Source organism: Hemiscyllium ocellatum, chromosome 10 (genome assembly GCF_020745735.1).
Source record: "Hemiscyllium ocellatum isolate sHemOce1 chromosome 10, sHemOce1.pat.X.cur, whole genome shotgun sequence".
Taxonomy (NCBI): domain Eukaryota; kingdom Metazoa; phylum Chordata; class Chondrichthyes; order Orectolobiformes; family Hemiscylliidae; genus Hemiscyllium; species Hemiscyllium ocellatum.
The window spans coordinates 41,897,567-41,915,649 of record NC_083410.1 but is presented as its reverse complement, the minus strand read 5'-3'; the positions used below and the strand labels follow the sequence as shown (position 1 = coordinate 41,915,649).

At 38.2% G+C, this 18,083-nt stretch overlaps 1 protein-coding gene across 1 annotated transcript in view; it reads right to left on the bottom strand.

Annotated features, from left to right (window-relative positions):
- eprs1 (glutamyl-prolyl-tRNA synthetase 1) overlaps window positions 1-18,083 on the bottom strand; it is a 90,987-nt gene that overhangs the window by 45,753 nt on the left and 27,151 nt on the right. Inside the window, exons 5-13 of the mRNA XM_060831451.1 lie at window positions 14,460-14,599; window positions 13,468-13,562; window positions 9,313-9,439; window positions 8,570-8,762; window positions 7,671-7,842; window positions 2,821-3,054; window positions 2,596-2,680; window positions 2,317-2,376; window positions 654-764 (exon numbers count right to left, since the gene is read on the bottom strand). Of these exons, the coding sequence (XP_060687434.1) occupies window positions 654-764; window positions 2,317-2,376; window positions 2,596-2,680; window positions 2,821-3,054; window positions 7,671-7,842; window positions 8,570-8,762; window positions 9,313-9,439; window positions 13,468-13,562; window positions 14,460-14,599 (1,217 nt within the window). The remainder of the gene's footprint in view (window positions 1-653; window positions 765-2,316; window positions 2,377-2,595; window positions 2,681-2,820; window positions 3,055-7,670; window positions 7,843-8,569; window positions 8,763-9,312; window positions 9,440-13,467; window positions 13,563-14,459; window positions 14,600-18,083) is intronic.

Sequence of the window (18,083 nt, the reverse complement as noted above, 5' to 3'; positions counted from 1 at the left end):
ATCTTATCCTGTGTAATAACCTTCTGTGGCACCTACAGGACTCCCACGGTCTACTTTGCTTCTAAATTAGTCAAACATGAACAACTCTTCATAAAGCCTTGTGGAAACTACTGGATTGCTTTGTGACTTTCCAAGTGCCTTATTGAAGAGGGATTTCTTTACTCAGTGTGGTGAATCTTTGGAATTCTCCACACTAAAGGGTCATGGAAGTTCAAACATCGAATAAGATTTCTGAGGAGTAACATCAAGGGATATGGAAGTACTACAGGAATGTGGCACTTGGATGATCAGCCACGATCTAATGGAATAGCAGAGCAGATTCAATGGGATGCATGGCCCTCCCCTTTCTACATTCCTTAACCCATATGAATGAAAAATTTGAAAAAGAAAATAAATTTTTCATTTCAAAGCTCCCAATGAATCAAAATTCAGTCTAAGCATCAATTAATCATACTAAGAATTTTGTGTGCATGAGAGGTAGAGAGGGAGAGCGGGAGGACTGTGTGTGTATGTGCATGTGTATGCACACAACAAAATCATTCTCATACAAGATTTTTATCCTCCATCTCCTTACCCTCAGTGTATTTCTCAACAAGTTAAAGTAAGTGGATTCTATATTACACACTCCACCCTTCATTTATAGACCATATTACCTTAGGATGCTTGGCCACATCTTTCATCTCTTCCTTGGCCTCTGGCACATTCACAGGCACCACTGCATCCTTTAATAATGCGGTATACCGAGGTGCCACTGGATCAATAACCTGAAGTAAATAAGTATGGATCATTTTGTCTATATAATATAACTTGATGTTCCAGATTCATCTGCATGCAGTATCCAAACAAAGGCATACAGAATTGTTTAGCTTGCTGCAACCAACAACTAGTGAAACAGAAAGCATTGGAAAACTTGTAGCTATTTTCTGAAAAACTGTTAGTTCACTTAAAATGGTATTATTTATTTTCGAGAAGTCTATACATAGAGGTTAGATTAATTATAACAGTCTAATTTAGTTTTAAATAAAGGCCAATTAAAATTTGTGTTAATTTGCAGTTAACTGCAACAACGCAAACAATCCTTTGTGAGAGGCAAAAATGTTTAAAAATTAATAAACAAAAGATAGATATGAAAAAACTGAGAAGTGCGGCATTGAACTACAAGCAAATGGAAAGGTTAGCAAGACATTAACACAAGATGCCAGATTCAAATGGTTTAGATTAAGACTCTAGCTGTGCAGCCAAAGTCCTAGAATGGTATTTCTGCACTCAATTCTTTAAATTTCAGTCTCACTTACAATGTGTGTTGCCAAATTTACAAAGTGAGCTCATGGATTGTATAATGCATTATTGCTCCTTTCCTCGTCAGAAAAGGACATCCAAGTACTTTAGTACTACACATTGGACATCATAAGTGTGCTGATTTTATGGTATAAAATTTATATTAGATTACACTTGGTACAGCATTTTGAATAGAATATTTTAAAACAATATTGTATTATATTAAAAATACAAACCAGAATAACATATTACATTTTTTAAAAAAAACTGTTCAGATTAGTATTAACTGATTTTCAATCTCTAAAGTTACTCAAATATGAATTCTCATCTATTCACAGGAGTATAGAAAGTTAGTCCTCTTAACAACCAATACATTTTCATTCAGATTTGCAACTGAGCAAAGAAATTAAACAGTATCAACTTTTGGAGTAGAATTAAAAATAATTCTTAAACTGCTTTAGAAAGGTTGCTCCAAGTATACAGAGCAACAATCACTGCCATATTAACTATTTACCTAAGCAAATATTCAAAACGCTACACAGTCATTTTGCTGTCAACATGTGCAGAAAACCCGACCAGCTAAACCACAATCACAACAGTAGTTAAAAAGATGACTGGCTGTGCACACATCTTGAATCTAATGCATTATTGCCATGCTATTCAAGCTGTGAAGTACTCTAGTCAAAGCAGAAAATTGTTAAGTAATACCTTGTTACAGTTAGCTTGCAGCTTGAAAGAAGCAGAAAATGTAATGCATAATTTGTGCTTAATTCAATAAATTTGCACAATTTTTGGGTTAAAGAATATTATGTTTTTTTCATACTATTATTCCAACCAAGATAAACGTTTCATCCAAAATTGGATTTCTCATACAATTTAAAGCATCAGAAAACAATACATTTATCACCAAGTAACCAGTCACAAACATTCCATTTTCCTCAGAGCTGTAATTTGTGTAAATTCAAACATAAAAAAAATTGCAATATCAGTGACGGATATGAACAAGGTGCAAAGACGATTATATTAGCTCATATTTACCTTCTTGTTAAAAGCCCAGAGTTTGTCCCACTCCATGTTCACAACAGACCTTGAGCCACCCTATAATCATAAAACACAAACAACCTTTAATGCAGCAAACCACAAACAGCAATACACTTTTCCAAACATTTTTACAAAACAAACTGAAGTATAATATGTTTCCAAAGAAAATTAGGGGCTTTCAGTCAGCAAAGAGTTGCAAAGGAAGATCATCAAAACAATGACAGACAACATATTATGGACCTATAGTGAGAACCATCAAGTTCACATTCAACTCACTTGAGCAGCAATAAACTGTTTCAATCCCTCAACAGTCATGCCTCTCCGCAGGACTCCACGCACTGTTGGGAAGCGAGGATCATCCCTTAAGAAAAAAAAAAGTGGATAAAACAATTGCTAGTCTCTGAGATACTAAGGCACTCTCTAACAGGATCAGACTTTCTATTTAAATTACACATGTTCAAAATTCAAAAAATCAATTTCACAGTTTTACTGCAAAATTACCATCCATCCACAAGGCCTTCGTTAACAAACCAGGTTAGTTTCCTCTTTGATAACACAGTGTTATTTAGATTAAGGCGGCTGTATTCCCAAATATACGGTTTTCGAATTTCCAAAGCATCAATAATCCAGTAATACTGCTCATCCCGGTCATGGTACTCTGTTGTTCTAAGTGCGTGTGTGACACCTTCAATGCTGTCCACTATTGGGCATGCAAAGTCATACGTTGGGTAAATTCTGCAGAAAGAGGAAAAATTGGAAATTATCTTACTACCTCTCAATTTAATAATGAAATCTTTAGCACAAAATAGAAATCACCACAAGATTGTTTTGAGCAAAAGCCTTTCAGAACTCATCTTTACAGATTTTAAATACTATTATTTTGTTAGCACATCTAGCTACAGGTTTCTTTAACATATCTCCATGATATTGCATTGCTACTACTAATCGGTTTTTGCTTGAGTAATATTTCCTGAAAAATATCCTTCTGCCCTGGTTTATTTACACGCACTGCATCATATGGTTAAATAATTTATTTCCCACTAAGACATTTGAAGATGCAGAACACTAGCATGTTAAACTGCATCTCACATGACTCCTGTCAACCATACATAGTTTCATTTCCCTAAACTCTATTTCATTGTCCCCAGGTCTGGATAACCCTTGAAATTATATTACCCACAACTTTGTAGTATGCACAGTAGAGCCATATAAGATAGTACAACCAAGCAACATGCAAATTTAACGGACTCAGCAAAATATTTTGTTTTGTTCATGCTATTTCACATTATTTCTCTCATCACTCGCTATTGTGAGATTAGATTCCTGCAGTGTGGAAACAGGCCCTTCGGCCCAACTAGTCCACACCGACCCTCCAAAGAGTAACCCACCCAGACCAATTTCCCTCTGACTAACGCACCTAACACTATGGCCAATTTAGCATGGCTAATTCACCTAACCTGCACATCTTTGGACTGTGGGAGGAAACCCACGCAGACACAAGGAGAAGGTGCAAACTCCACACAGACAGACAGTCACCCAAGGCTGGAATCGAAGCTGGGACACTGGTGCTGTGAGGCAACAGTGCTAACCACTGAGCCACTGTGCCTGTCAAAAATCTCTACCAGCCATGAACGAGCTTTCTATAGGGAGAAGGGACAGAAAGCAGAAGGGGGACAGGGAAACAAGAACATTGCAAAAGAGAGTGTTACGGTATGACAAACAAAGGGGTTTGCGGGGGGAGGTTGTGGAGAGAATGGGCCTCATTTTATAGACAAATGCAAGTTGTATATTCAACATCCTGGACTCAATTGACTTATCTTCACATGATGGTTGGATTAATCCAACCAAAATATTCCTTCTACGGACAAGAGAACATATCCTCAGCCTTTTTTTTCTGAGATCAAGACTGAACCCTTCAATGACAACTAGCCTCCAGTCTTAACAAATGAAGAAACTATCAATCTTTACTTCAGATCAAAAAAAATCCTGAGTGACTGCAGTTTCCCCAGTAACCCAAATCAACATGATTGAAGAGTTATTGAACAATCTTTACCAGCTAACATGCAATTCACAATAACAGCACGTTGAAAATTTCACCCAAACAACATGTAAATTGTGTGTCATATGAACAGTGAGGGACCTAATAACCAGTCTCAAATTAACAGAATAACGAGGAAAAAAAAACTAAGGTATAGCTTAGCTTTCCGTGGACCATTTAAAGTCATAGAGATGTACAGCATGGAAACAGACTCTGAGGTCCAACCCGTCCATGCCAACCAGATATCCCAAACCAATCTAGTCCCACCTGCCAGCACCCAGCCCAAATCTCTCCAAATCCTTCCTATTCATACACCCATCCAAATGCCTCTTAAATGTTGCAATTGTACCAGCCTCCACCACATCCTCTGGCAGCTCATTCCATACACGTACCACCCTCTGCATGAAAAAGTTGCCCCTTAGGTCTCTTTTATATCTTGCCCCCCTCATCCTAAATCTATGCCCTATAGTTCTGGACTCCCCGACTCCAGGGAAAAGACTTTGCCTATTTATCCTAACCATGCCCCTCATAATTTTGTAAACCTCTATAAAGGTCACCCCTCAGCATCTGACGCTCCAGGGAAAACAGCCATAGCCTGTTCAGCCTCTCCCTGTAGCTCAGATCCTCCAACCCTGGCAACATCCTTGTAAATCTTTTCTGAACCCTTTCCAGTTACACAACATCTTTCCGATAGGAAGGAGACCAGAACTGCCCGCAATATTCCAACAGTGGCCTAACTAATATCCTGTACAGCCGCAACATGACCTCCCAACTCCTGTACTCAATACTCTGACCAATAAACAAAAGCATACCAAACGCCGCCTTCACTATCCTATCTACCTGCAACTCCACTTTCAAGGAGCTATGAATCTGCACTCCAAGGTCTCTTTGTTTAACAACACTCCCTAGGACCTTGCCATTAACTGTATAAGTCCTGCTAAGATTTGTTTTCCCAAAATGCAACTACTCACATTTATCTGAATTAAACTCCATCTGCCACTTCTCAGCCCATTGGCCCATCTGGTCCAGATCCTGTTGTAATCTGAAGTAACCCTCTTCGCTGTCCACTACACCTCCAATTTTGATGTCATCTGCAAACTTACTAACTGTACCTCTTATGCTCGCATCCAAATCATTTATGTAAAAGACAAAAAGTAGAGGGCCCAGCACCGTTCCTTGTGGCACTCCACTGGTCACAGGCCTCCAGTCTGAAAAACAACCCTCCACCATCACCCTCTGTCTTCTACCTTTGAGCCAGTTCTGCATCCAAATGGCTAGTTCTCCCTGTATTCCCCCACGAGATCTAAGCTTGCTAATCAGTCTCCCATGGGGAACCTTGTCGAATGCCTTACTGAAGTCCATATAGATCACATCTACTGCTCTGCTCTCAATCTTCTTTGTTACTTCTTCAAAAAACTCAATCAAGTTTGTGAGTCATGATTTCCCACGCACAAAGCCATGTTGACTATCCTGAATCAGTCCTTGCCTTACCAAATACATATACATCCTGTCCCTCAGGATTCCCTCCAACAACTTGCCCACCACCGAGGTCAGACTCACCAGTCTGTAGTTCCCTGCTTGTCTTTACCGCCCTTCTTAAACAGTAGCACCACATTTGCCAACCTCCAGTCTTCTGGCACCTCACCTGTGACTATCAATGATACAAATATCTCAGCAAGAGGTCCAGCAATCACTTCTCTAGCTTCCTATAGAGTTCTCGGGTACACTTCATCAGGTCCTGGGATTTATCCACTTTTAACCGTTTCAAGACATCCAGCACTTCCTCCTCTGTAATCTGGACATTTTGCAAGATGTCACCATCTTCCATATCCTTTTCCACAGTAAATACTGATGCAAAATATTAATTTAGGATCTCCCCCATTTTCTGTGTCTCCACACAAAGGCTGCCTTGCTGATCTTTGAGGGGTCCTATTCTCTCCCTAGTTACCCTTTTGTCCTTAATATATTTGTAAATACCCTTTGGATTCTATTTGCCAAAGCTATCTTATGTCCCCGTTTTGCCCTCCTGATGTCCCTCTTAAGTTTACTCCTACTTTCTTTATACTCTTAAGGATTCACTCGATCTATCCTGTCTATACCTGACACATGCTTCCTTCTTTTTCTTAATCAAACCCTCAATTTCTTTAGTCATGCAGCATTCCCTATACCTACCAGCCTTCCCTTGCACCCTGACAGGAATATACTTTCTCTGAATTCTTGTTATCTCGTTTCTGAAGGCTTCCCATTTTCCAGCCGTCCCTTTACCTGCAAACATCTGCCTCCAATCAAGAGTTTCCATGAAACAAACAGACATAATTTCATTACAGATCAGCACAACATCAAGGATATTCCTCAGAAGGTGCCGGAGTTCATTCAATATTTCCTGGTCTACCCTGAATCCCAGTTAATAAATATCTCCATTTCAACATTCTCATCCCTGCTTCCAAATCCCTTCAGAGCCTTATTCCCAACCACATCATCTCAGTTCACCTTCAGCCTATAGCATCACTGTCCCACCACCACTTCTCACTCTATCCCCCAAAATACAGATCGCAAAGAGGAAAAAGAAAGTTTGCATTAAGAATGAAGAGACACAGAAAACACACTTTAAAAAAATTAAAATTCTAACATTAAAATCATAGGGATGAGATTCCATATTAGTGGAAACTAATCAGTGTTGAAAAGCGTGTTTGTTAATAATTCATACTATCTGTACAAATTCTGTTAAAATAGAATGGGCAAGCTCTAACTTGGGCTGTATAAACCATGCTGAAGATTATCATGCCATTCAAGAGAAAGGAAGTTTGTCTGCAGCTTGGGGAAGAATGGTACATCTGACAGCATTCTCCAGATTTTTGTATTTAACGATGTTTGCCTGAATTAACTAAAAGGCCATAAATATTCCCTTTACCTCTACTTGCATAAATGATTAAATCTGAGTTTTAATGATTATCTGTTGATGAGTACTTATTGGATAACTGAAGAGTTAAATTAAAAACAACTAAACATTTGTACATGATCAATTTCACCCTGGCACAATAATCATAATATGCAGTTAACAGCATTGCTACAACTGTACACAGGTAAGTGAGGAGTTGGAATGAGTAAAGAGGGAAAGGAGGGCAGGATATAATATTTCTCTCTGTTGTTCTCAGTCAGTGTTAGTCTAGCATACTTGCATATACTTCCTGACACCACAGCAGTTCTGAGGTCTCATGAGAAGGATCTGACTTTTTTTTTAAAAAAAGATTAAAAATGACAAAAAAATCAAGAATGATATTTGCAAGACCTAAATTTGACTGATATACTTCACTTGTATTTGAGTCCTGTGCGTGGATGCGGCATGTTCTTGCATCGGTAGAGTGTGGGATCCCTGAGGCAACCATTATTGGAAGTCATGTCAATCTTTGCTCGTAAACAGTAGGTTTGCCCATACTCCGTTCCAGACTTCATCTCTTCCCACATTTTCATGTTCTGTTGCACAGCTTCAACAAATAAATTACATGCAATGGTCAAACATTTTATTTATATTTCCAAAGAACACAAATACTAAATGAGTACAAAAGGAATCTTTCATCCATTATAGTCACCTTTAGTATTAGAAATCTATAAGTTTTTTAAAAACATTTAATACCATGCAAGAACACCTGTACATTACAAGGTATAATCGTGAGTTGATTCTGACAGTATTTCAACAATTCCAACACTTTACATTTATTCACACTCTGAGAATGCTCTTACATTTTTCCTAAGAAGAAATTTACTGAAAATCTACTTCTTGCTTACTTCTGCCATTTTTAAGAATAGATGATCATTCGGAATAAAGTCTTTAAACAAGCAACTCTTAATGTTGTTTTAATCTATGCAGATTTTAAAATTTCCAGCTTTTATCCATGTACTGTGTTTAATTAGGCAATCATAATACAATAAGTTTCATTGGGTTTGGCAGGGGACAGGTACAATTCCTGTTCATGAATAATGTTCAGCATTGATAAAAACTGCAGAAAGAAATCAAATGAGGGCTGATATAAAATTAAATATGATATCCAGTGTAGGCAAGAAACTTAGCAACACAGAGCATCTAGTCTCAAGGCAACATGTGAAATCATAGCCATGCATGAATCATTTTCACTTAAAAGGAGTTGGAAAGAGAATTACAGATATTGAATAAAAGCTAGAGTGCCGCCGAGCAGAATTTTCAATGGTACTCACAATTTGCCCTGCGTTTAGATTCAATCCTTTGTTCACGTTCTTGTTTCATTTGATCTGGTGGTGTGTCATCTGTATAGGCCTTCCCATCTCTAATCATTTTCTCAGCATATTGCATTATAATTTCAAAGTGATCAGAGGTGTAGGTGAATTGATCAGGTTTAATGTGTAGCATTGAAACATCTTCCAGTATAACCTAAATAAAGCAGGCAATGTTACACACAGTTGAACTCCTTGTTAGAATGCAATGCAACGCAACAAGCTTAGTTTTATTCTGAAATGCAAGTTAAGAAAAATCCTAACTTCCTCAATATGAAGGAATTCTGTTCTGAAAGGCTGATATATTAAACTGTTCAGAAAAGTTTCAAATAAGAAGTGAGACTTATTCAGGTATATATTCCAGGCTAAAGGGAAAAGAAAGGGCAACAGAGGTTTCTGACAAAAAAAGTATAATAACATCTTTAAGATTCAGTACAGTCCATTCTTTCTCTGTATTGGCTCTTAACCCATGATGATCTAGTTGACTTAACGTAATATTTGTAGTATTGGTATAAGTCAAAACTATTTGAGAAAAGTATATAGAAGTCATTGAACACAAAAATATATTACAAACTTAAATAATTCAAATTATATGAATATTAATAAAGAACAATTTTCATCATAAATCACTTGCTGTTGTCAAAATGAATAATCACTGCAGTTATATTTAGACAGAGGTGCATTTATTAAATACATTTGATACCAACCTTCTCAAAGTCTTCCTTTTCCTTTTCAGGATTGGTGTCATCAAACCTCATGATAAGTTTCCCCTTAAAGCTCACTTGATAATGCTGATTCAGGAGAGCAGCTTTGGCGTGTCCAATGTGCAGATAACTATAAACAAATTATTTTAAAGCATAAATAAAGACATACATATGTCCATCTCAATTAGAACAGTGCAACTTTTAAAGAAAATCTCATTATACTATAGTCACAATTGTAATTTAAAAACACTGCTTGACTGAACATGACACACAAATGCAAGTTTAAGTAGAAAAAAGCCAAGTGTTTGATCAAAACTTAATCAACCAGCAATGGAAGCTCAGACAATGGTGGAATTGTTAGGTGGGATGATCAAAATCTATTCGCCATGAGGTGGATATTGAGGATGCTCAAGGCAGAGAGGAAATGGAACCTCCTCAAAAACCTTCTACAGTCCGGGACCTCAATGACTGAAGTCACAGCTATATTGGGTACAGGAAGTGACTTCAGCTACGAACAATCGCCTAATCCTTGTTCTTATTTTCCAGCAACTTGGAGACAAATACTGTCCATACATAAGAACTAGGAGCAAGAGTAAGCAATTCAGTCCTTCAAGCCTGCTCTGCCGCCATTTAACACAATCATAGCTGATCTAATTTTGGCCTCAAGTCCATTTTGGTACCGGCACTCCCTAACACTTCAGCCCAATACTAATTAAAAATCTATCCCCTCCTTAAGTATATTCAGTGTCCCAGTGTCCACTATATGCTGAGGTAACAAATCACACACCCACAACCATTAGAGAGTCATACAGCACAGAAACAGACCCTTCAGTCCAACTAGTCCATGGTGATCAGGTTTCCCATACTAAACTAGCCCCATTTGCCTGTGTTTGGCCATATCCCACTAAACCTTTCCTATTCATGTATTTGCCCAAATCCATAGCTCAGCAATTAATGCTTAAGCACCCATGGTATTATTCAACAAAAGCAGATTAGAACCTTTCAAATCACTCAGCTCTTTTAAATCTGCTACCCTTACCCTAAAACTATGATCTCTCATTCTAGATTGTCCCACATGAGGAAACCTCCCTTCCACATCCTTATAACTCCATTAAATCTCTTCTCATTCTTCTAAACACCAGGGAGTACAGGCCTACACTGCTCAACCTCTCTTCACAAGACAAACCCATATTGTCTGGAATCATCTACTGAACATCCTCTGAACATCCTCGAATGCATCAATTTGTGTGGGGGGGGCCACAATACTCCAGGTGTAGGCTCATTAATGTCTTGTACTGTTGCAGAAACAACTCCCTATATATTCTTCATTTGTACTTCAATTCTTTTAGCAATAAATGTGAAAATTCCATTTGCCTTCATGACTACCTGCTGTACCTGCACACTAATGAAACATAATAAAAAGTCTTAAAACTTCTCACAAGAGCATTATAAAGCAAAATATAACATCAAGCCACTCAGTCATTAGGTCAATGACCAGAAGCATGGTCAAAGAAGTAGATTTCTGACAGTGTTCAGAAAGCAGAAACAAACAGTAGACAGGGAGAGATGATAAGAGAGAATTGCTGAGATTTGAGTTTATGCAGCTCAAGGCATGGCCAGTAATGATGCAGCAATTTAAATCAGGGGTATTTAGAAGACCAGAATATCATGGGTGGTTGTGGAATTAGGTGTGATTACACAAATAAGAAAGGGTACCCTACGTAGGTATTTGAAAACAAAGACAAGTTTTAATTTCAAGGTGTTTTTTGACCAGGAGCCAATGCAAGTCAGCAAGCACCGTTGTGACAGATAAATAGTTGGAGGACTTCAAATTTGCAGAGAAAAGAATGTTGGAGACCAGAGAAGAGTGCACCAGAAAAGTCAAGTCTAGAGGTAAGAAAGGCATGATTACAAATTTCAGCAGTGGATGTGCTGATAGAGGGCAAAATTGAGCATTGTTCCAGAAGTCGTTGTAATCAGGTGGAAAAGACTGAAAGAAACAGGAACAGGAATAGGAACAGCAACAGAGTCAAATATTCCACAAAGGGTGTAAACAGGCTTGTTCCACTTCAGAATATTCCCAGGGACCAGAAGAGAATCAGTATGTAGGAAATAAAACAGGGACCAAAAACAGCGGCCTCAGTCTGCTTAACATTTAATTGGAGACTACTTCAGCTCATCTTGTACTGAATGGTGGAAATGGAATTTCGCAACAGCAGAAAAGTCAAGAGATGGGGTGGTGAGTTAAAGTTACAGGTTGTCAGCAAACATATGAATGGTAACAATCAGATGAAAGCAGAAGGTTGGTTAAGGATGATGACTGAATGTGAAATAGATGGAGTCAAGAACAGATCTTTGGGATACAACAGGGACACTAGAGTAAGAGAAAAGAAGCCACAGCAACCATTTCTGGCTATAATCAAATGGGATGAGATTGAAACCAGGAGAGCCATTCCAGCAAGGTGATCGTCAGTAGAGAGGTTTTGATGGACAATGATGTCTGGATTCTTAGGCGTAATGGTAAAGTCCTAATCTGATAGGGTTCAAATCATATCTGCTCTGAATAGGCTGATTAGTAAGTATCTGGACCATGATGTGATCAACCATGACATGAGCTTTGACCAGCAACACATTTGCAGCTGTGATCTCCAGCATCTGCAGACCTCATTTTTTACATGAGCTACAATTAAATCAGAAAGGATAGAGAAGGACAGTTATCTTCAGAGTCACATAGGATATCATTTGTGTTGTTGTTAAGAGTTGCTTTGGCACAGTGGCATTTGTGGAACCCTGACTGGAAGGATTTAAATATGAAGTTTCAGTAAAGATGAGTATAGACTTGAGAGGCAAGGACAAATTCAAAGACTTTGGAGTGGAAAGAGAGGTAGGGTGATGGCTCACAATGGTTGTGGGAAAAAAGGGTTTACTCCCCAAAATATGATGATGGTAAATCCAAAAGAGAGAGAACCATTCACAACTTGTAGACCAAGAAGTAGAGGTGGGGGGAATCTCATGGACTAGCTGAGCTTGGACAAGCCAGGAGGTGACAAAGGAAAATTGTAAATTTAGGGCTCAAGCAAGCATTTTACAAACTCCTTCCAAAAGGATATAGTATTCCAAGTTTTCCCATAAAAAGTGTTCAGTTATCAAGTACAGCCTACCAATTAAAGGAGATATTACCGTTCCATTTCAGAACAGTTATCCAAGTACCATGGATAACTGATACAAGGTGGATTCATAGAAAGGGTAGAATGAATTTGTTTATGATGAGGGATTCTCCATGCACATGGATGGCAAACTCCTTACTATACTTATTTGAGTTAATTAAAAATATGACAACTGTACTTTCACATTCCTGGTGGAATGAATAACCTCAATTGTAAATGGATATTTAAATGGATTGTCCAAAGTGTGGTATGACATCTGTTGCATGCCTGAGAAATACTGTTGTTATATATTTTCTCCAGAATTTCCTGAAATGTTCTGCTTCAATCATATCAGACGTTTGAAGCAGGCAGATTGAGTTAACTAACCCCATCTCAGCCTGCACAAGTCACCATTTGCTGCAGCTTGTGAGAACAGCTCAACCTAACATTCAAAAATAGATCTGTCATGTTGAAAGAAGATACTTTGCTCTTTATAAATCCCACACAGCTCCTTTGTTGAAAAGCAAATACTGAATAAACATGCAGACAGAGAAGAAGTTAAGCTAACACAATTAGGAATCGGTTCTTCCCACTAAAAAAGGAGCTAAACTTTGATCATCCAGTTCTATTGCAGTTGCATTACTCAGATTCTTTCTCCTTGTAATCATTATTTTTGATTTGCATTTCTCTCCCATGACAAAACTGCTTCATTTACTGAGGTACGTTCACATTTTAACATTCCATTTCTCCCCATTATGTTCAGTATCTTAAAACCACAATTCTCCCCCTCACCATTTTTCATTCCTAATCCAATACTTTGACATCACAAGTAGGCAACAACTGACATAAAAAAAATGTTAATTTTAAACTTATTTTTCAAGTGCATGCTTTTTAGATCATTTCAAGTAATTCCAAGCCTACAGTTGGATGACTTACCACTAGTTGGTGCAAACAAAGTTAAAGCAGTTTAAGGTTTTATTACAAAATAGAAAATTTGAATCTGTCCACTCACCCACTGGCCTCAGGTGGAAATCTTACTACCACTTTCCCAATTTCTGCACCAGGCAGATCAACAAATTTTCCACGATCCTCCTTCTTCTTATTCATCTACACAAATTACAAACATTTGTTTAAAACAATATTAAATAAAATCCTAATCCTAAATAAAGAAACTGATCTATCCAATATAAACCTTTTTTCAAAGCAAAAATCATACAAAGGCTAAATTGAAATGCATTCAAGGTCACAGATTTTTTTAAAAAAAACGTTTTATGGAGTATCGATTCCGTAAAATATATGATTGAGCAACTCGGACTTCTCCAAATTGAACTGGCTGATGATCAACAGGACTCAACTATCAACTTACTGACAAAACTTGATTAGAACGAGTACGAAATTGCCAAGTGACTTGTTCTGTATTTTATTACGTTCTTTGAAAATACAACATTTCCCATGGCCACATGCCACTCTGACCAAGGCAAGATGCCAAAAATAAAAGAGAGGCATATGCCAACGTTGCTCTGAAGCCACCTGAAGTCAGAACAACCCAGGGTAACAGACTCATCAAATTCTTCCAAACTCCAGACAAGTTCCTTCAAATAGAAGCCCTATTGATATAGGGAATAACCATGGTAATGTTTCCATCTGTGATTCCTGTTGGTTAACAATGCATTGGAACTCTGGATACTGTAGCATCAAACTTTTTTCAAACTCAAGCAACTGTTCTGTATACAGTTGTATTCATACATTAATATTGTAAGTTTTACAAATTAAATGTAATGGCAGATAGATACAGCTCTAGGATTAATGAAATGAGCCAGCCAACAAAAATACGAATGCTCAACAAAAGAAGAAATCCTGGGAAAGATGAACAAAAGGTATTACAATTAGGAATGAGAATGAAAACTCAGATCTGATAAACTGACAGTTAATCATTTCTGTGGGACACCTCATCAGCTATACTAATTCAGCAAGTCACAAGATTTTAGAAAAATGCAGACTTACCATTGTATTCTGTGGAGTTACTGTTGCCCATTTTGTACACACAGACTGAAATGCATTCTGAGCACCAAGGAAGTTGTACCAGCGTTTAACATGAGTGGATAGTTTATTCTGACCTAGTTGCTGCTGACAAAGGCTACTTTCTGTTGATTAAAAAAAAAAGTTCTTAATCACAAACTTCATATATCTATAATTTAGACAGAAGCCAGTTTTGTGCTTGCAAAACTGGTTCAGCGTGTTATGAACATATTTCTTTTAATGATATTTTGAGGACTCATCACTAAAGGATTGTGAAAATTGGCTCACCTGGAGTTCTAATAAAGTAAGTGAACCTGATTTTTTGTGTGTCTAGTAACCACATGCAAAAGGATGACAAACTGCAAGAGCCTGGAACAATTTACATTTTAAAGAACTAGCCATTATTGGGCCCAAGTGTTTTTCTACAAAATTAAACTAAATTAAACAGAAAATTTCTCTATTTTCCTTGACCTCGTGTGTGCATGTGCATGCATGATGAACTACTTCAAAGGATAAATATTTACATTTTCACTCTTAAACTTAATTGCATCCTTGTAAAACAAGCATACATATGTAGTAAATCACTAATTTTGTTGTTTATTGAGAAGCCCTGGTTGATTGATGTTTTCATGCTAAACCTAATATTATTAAAGCAAATAGAGGAACCTCGATTATCCAAACGACACAGGCGAGGAGTTGTTTGGAATGCCGGATAACATAGTTTAGCCAAGCATCGGGAACTTTTGATCTTGTTCGGATAATAGAGGTTCCTCTGTAATTAGTCATATCAATATCTAAGTAGAGCATTTAAATTTATGTTGTGACCAGTGGAGTAGTAAGACTAGGTGGAGGGGGCAGGAGGGAGAGCAGGAGAGAGGGCGCTTCTCCAACACCAGTTATAGTACCAGATCACCCAAAACCAAAATCAGAAGTGGAGCAGTAATAACTGAAAAAGATAAAGGGAACAACTCTGGGTTTCTTGTGCATTAATGGTGATAAAAATCAATTTTTTTTGACAGTTGCCATAATCCTTTCCAAGGGAACTTATACCCCTGAGTGATTCGCTAAAGATCAGGATAATTGGATCAGCAGAATAAAAATGGACTTAGAGTTCAATATAGGAGTCTAACAAAGCAGGCACAAGTGAGATAATAGCACAGCATTTGAATTTGGGTAAAGAAAAATACAATCCAGATGATAATTCAGTTGAATTAGCTAGAATATAACTGTAGATGAGCAGCATGAAATAGAACAGAAAATGGAAAAAGAAAGAAAAGTTAGAAATGAGAAAGTGTTAACTTATGGAAAAGAAAAAAAAACAACTTGCAGAAGAAAAACGTTCCAGAACTTTCATGCATAGAAACCCAAGTATTTGCCAATCTGAAACATCCTTTGGGGTTTTGGTCAAAGGAAATGTCCAATAAGGTTTCTCTGATCCAAGTTCTCAAAGCCAATCTACTCAAACCAGAAGTGAATCAGATATTAAAATCCCATCCTGAGTCATTAAGTGATCTGGAAGACCCAGTTTATATTAGTCAAAATTCTTACTGCCAAGACATCATAAGAATGTGTTACAATATTGTAAACTTCTTTATATGTCACAGATTGTAGGAAGATTACACCAGCAATCAAGCAAGCATCTCTAATCCCCATATCAACTTTACGTGGAACCACTTTATAGTGTGTTGGCAGCCCCTGTGGGGCCTTAACCAAAAGGGAACCAACTATATCCTTACTATTATGGATATGGCGAGTACGTTTTATTGAGAACAAATTTCTGAGGTAATAGCAAAGGTTAATCCAGTTCCTTTGCGATATGGAATTCTAATGGAGATCCAGTCAGATCAAGCCTCTAATTTTGTGTCTAAAACTTCAGAATTTGAGTAGGCTGTGTGTAACACAGTTAAAGTCCTCAGTGTATTACCTATAGACAGAACAGGCTTTAAAACAGCACTGAACATCGTTCAGTGGTTCATATAGGGCAGAGAAAGGACTGGGAATGTAAATTATTTGACTGACAATGCAGGTTGCCAGAAAAAAAAATCAGCTATGCCACATCAATATTTTTAATACCAACACCAGGAGGTGGTTCAGGATGCATGGGTTTCATCAGGTAGTCAAAAGAGATAGTGAGGAATAGAGAAAGGAAGACCTGGACAACTCCAAAATTGAACCACAAACTATATAGAGGTTAGAGCCACGCTTTCACATTTAGATTCAGAATGAGGGGGTTGAACAAGGGTACTCAGAATTTAAATTGATTCTATAGGGACCAAACCAGAGTGTACACCATTAGTCTTACATCATGTGGTTGCAAAAGAATCCCCTCCAAAATAAAAAGCATCCTCACTATTTAAGTCCAGAGAAACAAGCCCAGGTTAAAGCAGAAATACATGAAATACTGAAAATCACCATTGATTGCAGTCAAAGCAACTGCAGTTCCTCAGCTGTGTTGTGCTTAAGTCCAATATTTCAACCAGGTTCTGCAGACTACAGAATGGTCCAACAGTAATAAAGGCAAACTCTTAACCAATTCCTCACTTAGAAGACATTAATATAAGAGGTGAAGTGCCAGATTTCTGAGTAACATAGGTTTGTAAAAGAGATACTAGCAAGTTCTCTTAACACCCGAAACAAGACTAAAAAAAAATCAGCCTTTAATTTTTCAAATGCTGAGTGATAACATGCAGCTGAAAATGTGTTGCTGGAAAAGCGCAGCAGGTCAGGCAGCATCCAAGGAACAGGAAATTCGACGTTTGGGGCATAAGCCCTTCTTCAGGAATGAGGAAAGTGTGTCCAGCAGGCTAAGATAAAAGGTAGGAGGAGGGACTTGGGGGAGGGGTGATGGAGATGCGATAGGTGGAAGGAGGTCAAGGTGAGGGTGATAGGCCAGAGTGGGGCGGGGGGCGGAGAGTCAGGAAGAAGATTGCAGGTTAGGAAGGCGGTGCTGAGTTCGAGGGATTCGACTGAGACAAGGTGGGGGGGGGGGGAAAATGAGGAAACTGGAGAAATCTGAGTTCATCCCTTGTGGTTGGAGGGTTCCCAGGCGGAAGATGAGGCACTCTTCCTCCAACCGTCGTGTTGTTATGGTCTGGCGATGGAGGAGTCCATGGACCTGCATGTCCTTGGTGGAGTGGGAGGGGGAGTTGAAGTGTTGAGCCACAGGGTGGTTGGGTTGGTTGGTCCGGGTGTCCCAGGGGTGTTCTCCGAAACGTTCCACATGCAGGCTAAAAATACGGCAGAAACTTCCCACCAATTGATGAACTAACTGGTAGCCAACGTTCCTAACTGTGTGGTTTAGCTTGATATACAGGGATACTTTGATACCTGGAAGGACTATCTGGAATAACTAGAAGCTTCATTTAGAAAATTATTGTTAGTTGATGTGGTGGTGAAGTAAACCTTGTCAAAAGTAAATGTGCAAAAACATGTAACCTACGTCAGATACATTGTAAGGTGAATGCAAAGGTTGTCAATAACAGCAACAGTACAAGCATTGATTCTTGGGAACAAGAAGCTCCACCAAAGAAGGTTTTGGGGATGTGTGGTTCCTTCCACAAGTTTGTAACAAACAGCCTCAGCACAGCTGCTCTGCTGAAAACCAAGGTG